Genomic DNA, 10,226 nt, shown 5'->3' with positions numbered 1-10,226 from the left:
AATATATACATACTACTTTAAATAAAATGTACTACAATATATATACTACAATATATACACACACACTATATATATACACTTATATACTAATTTATAAAACATATACACATATATACGTTAAATATATACGTCTATAGAAGATATACACACATATATACATACCATTCAATATATACATACTACTTTAAATAAAATATACTACAATATATATGCTGCAATATACACACACACTATATATATACTTATATACTAATTTATAAAACATATACGCATGTATACGTTAAATATATACGTCTATAGAAGATATACACACATATATACATATCATTCAATATATATGTACTACTTTAAATAAAATATACTACAATATATACACACACTATATATATATAGTTATATACTAATTTATAAAATATATACACATGTATACGTTAAATATATAGTACTTTAGAAAATATATACACATATATATACATACCATTCAATATATACATACTACTTTAAAATATATGTACTTATTTAAATAAAACATAAGCTACTTAAAATAATAAATTAATAATACTTTATAGTAAATTAGTAATATATTAAAACTAAGTATTTAAGTTAAATTAAAAATTCAATTTAAATCATTAAATGGAACAAATTACAAAGTAAGGACTAAGGAGTGAATGAATGTTGAATTTTATTGATTGCAAAATGATCCAAAATTTATAATTTACATAGATGAAAAATCTACAAATATTGCATCATTTTTTCAACTCATGCATGTTAATATTAACGGAAACTTGCATTGGACTATAATGTCAACTCATGCATGTTAATAATGTCAAAGTCAACGAGGGAAAAACCCTGCATTGGACTTGATTCTGCTGAGTTCTCCCGTGAAGTCATAATTTCTTCAAGTCTCTGCTCGTCATTCGGCTCCGCTTCCATTCCTTGATTTCTTCGTTCGGCTCTAATCCAATCTCTAAGGCAAACTAGAACATTCATTGCATTGCTTCCCAATGAATGTCGGTTGTCTCCAAGCTGTTGTCGTCCCTGACTAAAAGCGCTCTCCAATGCAACAGTTGATATTGGAACATTCAGGATATCTCTAACTAATCTTGAAAGCACAGGATATTGTGTTTCATTACTCCTCTACCAATCCAACATGTTGATTTGTCGTCTGCGATCCTCTAGCGGGGACCGAAGATAATACTTAAGCTCTTCCCGATAAGTTGATGTGTAAGTTCCCTCCTCAATACTGTTTCAACAAGGTAAATCATAAAAGGAATCAGGAAAACCACTATGTGCCAGCATTTTAGAAGATGATGGCTCCTCGGGAGGATGAGGAGCGACAGTTGGAGTGATATTTGTTGGTACAGCTAAATCAACTAAATCAGCATAGTGGTTAGATAATTTATCTATCTAAGCGTTCACATCACCCATAGCCGTTCACAAATCAGGTTGTACTTGTTCAGAATCATTGTTAGTATTTATCTCTAAGTTAGAATAAATAAGAGTACTAAAGTGGCACATAGTAGTATATTTCATACACGGATTTAGCATAGCACCTACCAAGTAAATAGGAAAAATCGAAAAAAATATTTTTTAAATTTAATAAACATGACATCAACAGCTTCTTTGTAACCTTCTTTATTTCTATATTCTTTGAGCAAAGCAGAAATATCGGCTACATATGCCAAAATATTACAAACAGTAGGATAATAAGCACCAAAAAATTCAACCGTAGCTATATAAAATTTTTGCGAAAATTTAACAAGATCATTAATTACAGCCCAATCAGAATCATGTTGCATGCAATCAGCAGAATCAGCAAAAGAACCACAATGTTAGTTAAAAGATAGTATAATAGGAATTTAAAGTCCCTAATTCTTGATCTTCGATTATTTCTTTGAATAAAACCAACAGCAAGCCGGATTTTTTCAATATAAAACTCAAAAAACTCAAGACCGTCTCTTACAATTAAATTATATGTATGACAAGCACACTTAACATGAAAAATTTCAGGTAACGGCGGAGATAACTTAGATTTTAAATTTTTAATAGCAGTCTTGTTGTTAGAAGCATTATCAAAAGCAATACATAAGATTTTATTTTTGATACCATAAAATTCAGCAACTTTAGCAATCGAATCACCAATGAAATGTCCAGTATGTTTACGATCTTCATCATATAAAAAAGTAAGAATACGTTTTTGCATAACAAAATTACTATCTATCCAGTGACAAGTAACGATTAAATAATCATTTTTATTTACAGCACGACCAAGATCAGAAGTTAGGGACATTCTACATTGAATATTTTTTAACAATGTTGATAAATAAAAACAATATTGTGAATGAAGTCTAAAATTATCGGTCCGACAAGTACTTCTAGGAATACCATTAAACATATGAATATAAATTACTTGAATATAATGAATAAAGGCATCAGAAGAAGGAAAACTAAAAGGTAAACAACCCACAGCTACCATTTTAGCTATTTCTTCCCAATCCCTCAATTTATTATACTTCTTCATTACCTGACCAGTTGTTGGGTCCATTCTAATTTGTATTGGCCCACCAACATCCGCACCAACCTTTTGTAATTTTTAACTCTCTATCGTGATTATTACTTATATGTCTCATTAACGTACACGTACCCCCTTACTTGACTCATCTTTTATGCTTATATATTTGTTGACAAATATTGCATTGCACATTAATATCTGATATATGTTTAAAAAATTGTCATGCAATACTAGTTGGTTTACGAGGTCTTGGGGCACGGGGAGAACGGAGAGGGAGATTAACCGATTCAGATCTAACGTTAGCAGTTTCTACTGCGGATGTCTCACCAATATTTTCATCATCTTCGTCTAAATTAACCGCAGCTACTTCATTTTCTTCTTCTATACCGTAATTTTTCTGAGTTTCTACATAATCCATATCGTGAGCACCTACACCTATTTCTTTCTCAAAAGGTTGACTAAGCGGTACCGGAGGTAGAGGCACACGGGTATATCTACTACTTGAAGTACCTCTACTGCTAGTAATTCTCTTTTTACTACCACTACCACTTCCAGAACAAAAAATTTTAACACCTTTAGTCATGAGGTTTCTTAATTTATCCATAATATAAATTAAACTAAAAAAATTCAAAATACACAAATATAATAAAATTAAATATTTAATAATTAATACACTAATTAAAAATTAAACTTAAGAGATGGAACGATAATACCAGATTTTGAAAGTATCCGAAGGTTGCGACTTTAGAAACTTCCACTCGTACTTTGTAATCACAAAATTAAAAAATTAAAGTGAGCACTTTAGAAATATATAGAATATTTGAGAATTGAGATTTGAGGGAGAATGAGATTTGAGAGAATGAAAAATTGTGTGAAAAATGATTTAAAAGTGTAGGGTGTTTATAGGAATTTTTTTGGGTTTAAAAAAATAATTTAATTGAAAAAAAAATTATTTTTAATAAAAAGGTATTTTTAGCCGTTTTGGGCTCCCAACAGCTATATTACCGTTGGGCCCAACGACCTTTTTTAATTAAAATTTAATTTATTTTTATTTTTTAAAAAAAGCTAACCGGGCCGAGTTAACTAGGCCCAACCTAAAAAAAAATAATCTGAACCTTGGATCCGGGACCCTACAGCCCATGGGCTGACCGAGCTGGGTCAAATCGGGTCAATTTTTTTAAGTGGGCCAGTTCGAGCCGGGTTGGGCCAGGTCAACGCCCATTTGACAGGTATACTTTTTACTAATGGATTCAAGATTTTCATAACTAATTGTAATTGACAAATTATAATAGCTAGTAATTATGTTATTAGTAATTTTTATTAAAATATCATACTATAATTTCAGGATAATGTACGTATAGTTAATTATAAAAATAAAATTTTTGTTTCAGACAAGTGAATATTTTTGATAGTTTTTGAAATTTATGAATATATGTCATTTTTCATATTTTTTTAAAAAGAAAGTAAAGTATATTTCCAAAAACTATGATCAAACACATTCTTACATTTTAATCTAAACTTCATCTTAATTCAATTTCTTTAAAATATTTAGCTAATATGTTAGTTCTTTTGTTTTAAGAAAAATATTAACAAACGCTTTCTTGGAAAAAATGTTGGCAGGAACTTGAAAATTGGCTAAACAAACAAAAGCACAAGCCTAATTTTTCACAGTCCAACACAAATTGTTCCTCACCAAAAGTATTTTTGTTGAAAAGCATTTTTCAAACTAAGTTAATTTTAGAAATTTGGTCTAATAGACTATTAGGCGGTATACCTATCTGACTGTCTTTCCACCCCACCTGAAGTGAGGTTACAGTCAATTGTAATATCAAAATTTTTATTAGAGGTTCAAAATATAAAAAATAAAACATATAATACACGAAAAATAAAATATATATATATATATAGTGATGCAAGCCGAGTTTCATCAATATTATGGAATGAATAATTAAAGTTCAAGAATATGTTGTTTGGGCAGTATTGGAGGCAGACACACAAGAACTATACTTTTAGGGGTCGTTTGGTTGGGATTGTAGTTATGTTGGGATTAGTTATGCTGAGATAAATTATAATGGGATAAGTTATACTGGAATTAGTTATGCTGGGATTATTTTTTATTAAGTGTTTGGTTTGTTGTATTCAAAGTAATATGCATGATATAATTTCTGAGAATAAATTAATTGATTACCAAAATACCCTTCATCTCATTTAACTTTTTTGTATATATATTTCTTTTCAAGCTTTAAATATTTATTCTTAAAAATATTTCATCTTATTTAGCTTAATTTTTTTGTGTGTGCATTTTCATGATTATATCGTGTGTATTTTAAAAATAAAATTTTCATCTTATTTAGCTTTAATTTTTTTGCATGTGCCTTCCCATGATTATGTCGTGTGTGTTTCAAAAAAATCTTACTACATCTTATTTAGTTTAAAATAAAAACTTCCAACTTAAGTTTGTTAAAGTAAAAGAAGATTTGTTGTTTATATCACTTCATTTAAACAGATATCACCCATATAATATAGAATATTAAAATTCATTTTAATTGATATATATAATATCAATTTTCAAGTGATTAAAAAACTATTTAATTTAAAATATGTAATTGAATAATGGAGTCGATTGTGAATACGGATCACTCATATAATATAGTGATCAACATTTCAATTCAAATGCTTAACCATGGCTTATAACTACGACAAGGCATGTGCTAGTTAATTAAATTTATCTTTGACTGAAAAATTAGTTATAAAAGGCTAATATGAATTTGTGGGTTTGGGGGTAATTTAGGTTGTTGGTATGCATCACGGTCAAGAATTTTATAAACACTGACAAATGAAAACCATCAACAATCCCTTATTACTTAAATCTCCTATAAACATAAGTATACAGTAAATAAACTTCATTTGCTTTTTAATCTTTTCTTTTTTATAGCACTTCTTTTATTTTTTTTACTTTTCTTCATCTTTGTGTTATTCTTCTCATTCCAAATGACAGGAGTCAACATTCATATTTAGGAATAATCAACAAGCAAATACATATAAACACTTAATAATAATATCTAAGTGAATTTAATTTTTTTTATCAATATGCATGGAATCACGTGCTACACACAAGATGAGTATGTGGCGCATGAGATGCATGTGTCGTGCACAAAATGCAGGTACGATGTATTAAATACATGTGAGATGCACGTTGAAACATGTCGAGCATTTGAGGTTTATTTCTGTAGAAATAAAGGAGCACCAACTCTTTGTCAAGAAAAGTAAATGTTTCTTCGGGGCACAAAAGACTGAATTTTTTGATCATTTTATAACAACAGAAGGTATATCTCCTAGACTTTCGAGTGATCTGTAAGTCCTTAATTGATTTAATGAAGAAAGATAGTTTCAAGTGGACAACTACAGTTTACAACTAATATTGCTTTTGCACAAATGAAGGAAACACTGACTCAAGCTCCTATCCTAGTTTTGCTTAGCTTGATGTCAACAAGAAATTTATTGCCAATATTTGAACTCAGAATATAAGCAAGTAATGGGAAATAAACAAGGATTTTCTTTAATCAAGAGAAATAATATTTAAAGAATGTAACATAATCGAATGGCATACTGTCGTAAATATAATAGCATGGCCATGTAGTTCTGTAGCCTTTCTAATAAGGCCTAATATTTTTTCTTACCTACAGTATAGAAGACAAAGCAATTTTATTTTCAAAAATTTAATAAGTGGGAGAAGCATTTCCCAAAAGAGGAACTACCACAAAAAGTGAAAGTCATCAAAACTTGTTCATCACTTGTTAATCTCTGCTTGCACCTTCTCAATGAAACTAAGCATGAACTCTAGTCCTTTCTCATCTGAAAAAAAAAATAAAAAAATTTAAAAAACACTGAATATAGATTATAACGATAAATGACGTTGAATTAATAATAAAAATGTTAAAAGAGGCTTACCAAATCTTGGTATGGTGTGGCCCTTAGGATGATGAATCACCACTGGATCAACACATGATTCCAATAGTTCTTTCCCATACTTCTTCAGGTAATCTTGCTCACCTAGAATATGGATTAACAGGCAGTGAATATCGTATTTTAATTTTTCAATCCCATAAATACATTTTTAAAATCTTTCTTTAGCTTATTTTTCAATGCACTAAAAAGAAAGAAAAAAAAAGTTAAAGAGTTGTCCATAAATAGGTGGGACAAATAAGATTAAAGAGGGGCTTATGCGATTAAAACTCTGCAGCTATGGGATCGTTTTATTGCTGATTAAATCAATTCAGATTTTAGATATACAGAATTTAGTTACGTATATAATAGTTTTTTCTATACAACCTACTACAAAATATTAAGATATAATTAGTTTTTAAATGGCGTTAAAAGTTAATTTCAAGTGTATTAATTAGAAGAATCAAAATTTCTATATGTTGTTGGCGATAATAACATGTTGAAGTTCGGCAGCTGACCCGATTTTAAAATTAAGTGTGCATGAAGATGAAATAGTGTTTGATTATACTTTCTACGTTTTGTTTTACTTGGTCTTTGTTGACTTGACGCATCCCTTAAGAAAACCTCAATAAGGAGTGCAGCTTATTAAATTAAACTCATTAATGTGAAACTCCAAATTTTACTATTATTATTTTGTATAATTACTTTATAAGTATATAAAATTCTCTTGATTTCATAAATTGTACAAGGAAATTGAAACAATTATTTGTAGTATAGGAATCAAGTAAAACGAAAAATGGGGGAAGTGTATAACAATTCCTTATGCCTTGGCAGTTGGAGTATCCTTTCAGATCCTCCAACAATAACGTCGACACGGATGTGATGAAATCAAAGAACGAAAGTTGACGTATTAAATAATCTAATTAAGCTAACAAGTTGGAACTACGTATTGTTTTTCACGATATGCATTTAAAATAAGTACTCAATTTTGAATGGTTCTACAAATTTCTTAACAAATTCAATTTATTCGAGTCGTCCCAAATTGACCAGACTATAGTTAACAAACTTTTTAAAGAACCAAGAAAAACGTGTCTTTCAGTTTGCACACAACATTTTGAATTTCTTTTATTTTTTTAAAAAGAATCATACTACGTGGATTGTAAAATAACCAAACAACATCATACACATCATGTTGATAATTTGTAGGGAGAGAAAGTACCTAAGAAGTGAACGGAAGGGCATTTAATTGGTGATGAATAAGCATTTTCTGCCACTGATTTATTTTGAAATTTAGCACCTCCAATAATTATCAAATATTTTATCTTGGGCACCTTTGTAAGTGCCACTCCCTGTCAATATCAACATACACCATGTAATGTAAAGATCAATACAAGCTTGGAATGTTTTTAACAATTGAACACGAATAACTATAATATTACGATTTGAATTGTGACATATTGACCATTGACGATTTCTGGAGACAAAGAAGAGATTAATGAAATGGGAATAGAATTTTTATCGACTAATTTTTACCTTATCTTGCAACCCAGACAATGCTCCAGAAAGAATTGCCCCCTGAATTGTATCAAAAAGAGTTACTCAAAATCAGATGGTGCAAATTTTTTAATAAAGATACGTGCTATCACAAGTTTGGAATGTGAAAAATGAAAAAAGAGAAAAGTCCTTTAAAAGAGTCCAACTGAAGAAATGAAAAGGAAGACAAGTTTTATTCAACCTCAAATGAAAAATTTTATTCAACCTTTGACCGGAAATAGTGTAAAGTATGTATTCTTGCTTTGAAAAAAACAATTGTCTTCATGAAAGACATGCTTTTGCCGAAAATAACAGACTTCTTTTTTATCAAATGCAAAAACATTGAATCAAATTCGTATCAAATATCCAATAAAGAATGGGGGGAATGACTAAAAAATACCTGGGAGAAACCAAGAAGACCATCAAAAGGTCCATGCTTAATCATACATTCTTCTATGTATTCAAGACATTTATCAAAATTCTGATACTCAGTAAATTCCTGTATCGAAAAACAACAAAAGTTATACTCCTATACTCCATATATTATTGACCGAAATGAAATTGAATGTTTCTATAGTTTAGTTGTTTGCTCGAAGGAAGGCCTATCGGATCCGACCAACTATAGCTAAAAAAGAAGCAGACCTTATTAAATTGGAACCATTCATAATAAGGAGGGTCAAAAATGCCTTCAACTTCAGATTTGCCTTGACAAGGTAAAGGTGCATCAACAAAAACAAGATCTAATTTATCCACAACTTGAGTTGGCCATTTATCAAAAATTTGCTTCTTCAAAATTGCTCCACTTGTTCTAAATCCATGAAGGCAAAGAAATTTAGGTTTCCTTAGATTGGTGTTATTGTTGCAATCACCTTCACTTCCCATGGTAGCAACAAATATGAAAGAAGCAGAAAAGACTTTGCTTTCCTAAATGTGTAGAAAAGCTCCTAGAGTGTAGGAGGAATATATAGATAGAGGGGGAGAGAGCAAAGGGTGTTGTGGGTGAAATATTAATAGGCGTGGGTTGTGGGGAACGCGTAGTGTAGAGTTGTCCACGGGATTTGGAGTTCGTGGGATATTGCGTGGATGGTAAGCTCGATCTCTAAGCAGTAACACCAGGCGCGGACCTACTGCTAATCTTTTGATGCTTCATCACGAGTTAAATATGCATATTAAGTATAATTATATAAAAAAAATAATATTTTATATATAATTTAGAAAAACACCCAGTGAATCAAGAAGACAACTGTGTGCTTTAATTTGCAGACAAAAATTTAAAACTTTGGACGATAATATATATATTCGAACCTTTCAAACACCCATAATTTCTAAATTCTGAGTTCGCCACTGATAACCACTGTCTTTTCTTGTCAAATTGGAGGTAAGGAAAGGAGAAAGTGTCTTGAATTTTATGTGATAAGAAGGTGCCCCAAAACTTAAAGGTAAGTTCTACAGAGTGGCCGTCCGACCGGCTATGTTGTATGAAGCGGAGTATTGGCTAGTTAAGAAATCCCACGTCCAAAAGTTAAAGGTGGCGGAGATCAGGATGTTACGGTGGATGTGTGGTTAGACCAAGAAGGATAGAGTGAGGAATGAGATTATTCGGAAAAAGGTGGGAGTGACGGCTTCGATGGAGGACAAGATGCGAGAAGTGAGGTAACATTGGTTCGGGCACGTGATGAGGAGGAGTGCTGATGCACCAATATGGAGGTGTGAGACACGGACTGTGGATGATTTTAGGCCGGGGAGAGATAGGCCGAAGAAATATTGGAGGGAGGTGATTAGACATGATATGAAGCAATTACAGCTTATGGAGGACATGACCCTTGACAGGAAGGTGTGAAGGAGGCGGATTAGGATAGAGGGTTAGGGGGTGGAAGGGTGTCGGTGACAGCAGGGGAATGTTCTGTATTTGTGTCTGAAGTTTCTTGTTTGTAGGTGTTGAGTGTTGTCTATAGTTTCAGATTTATAGTTTTAGTATTATCTTGTGGATAGTATTGTTAGTTTATTTTGCATACTGTATAAGTTTATATGCATTTATGTATTGTGTCTGTTATATTGTTACTGATTCTAAACCGAGGATCTATCGGAAACAGTCTCTTTACTTCACCTGATGTAGTGGTATGGACTGCGTACACTTTACCCTCCCCAAATCCCACTAGGTGGAAATATACTGGGTATGTTATTGTTGTATAAAATGAAAAAAAAAAAAAAAAAAAAAAAAAAAAAAAAAAAAAAA

The 10,226-nt window shown here is 31.0% G+C and overlaps 1 protein-coding gene across 1 annotated transcript; it reads right to left on the bottom strand.

Moving 5' to 3' along the window:
- Positions 1-6,048: 6,048 nt before the first annotated feature.
- Positions 6,049-9,011, bottom strand: LOC107867413 (dihydrofolate reductase). The gene is made up of 6 exons (XM_016713640.2): positions 8,633-9,011; positions 8,391-8,489; positions 7,991-8,032; positions 7,677-7,806; positions 6,464-6,565; positions 6,049-6,367 (listed from the first exon to the last, which is right to left on the bottom strand). Exons 1-6 carry the CDS (start codon positions 8,870-8,872, stop codon positions 6,303-6,305), a joined length of 678 nt encoding a protein of 225 aa, XP_016569126.1. The 5' UTR covers positions 8,873-9,011; the 3' UTR covers positions 6,049-6,302.
- Between the last annotated feature and the right edge of the window lie 1,215 nt (positions 9,012-10,226).

The sequence above is a fragment of the Capsicum annuum genome, chromosome 4, assembly GCF_002878395.1.
Source record: "Capsicum annuum cultivar UCD-10X-F1 chromosome 4, UCD10Xv1.1, whole genome shotgun sequence".
Taxonomy (NCBI): Eukaryota; Viridiplantae; Streptophyta; class Magnoliopsida; order Solanales; family Solanaceae; genus Capsicum; species Capsicum annuum.
This window is presented reverse-complemented; position numbering and strand designations above follow the sequence as displayed.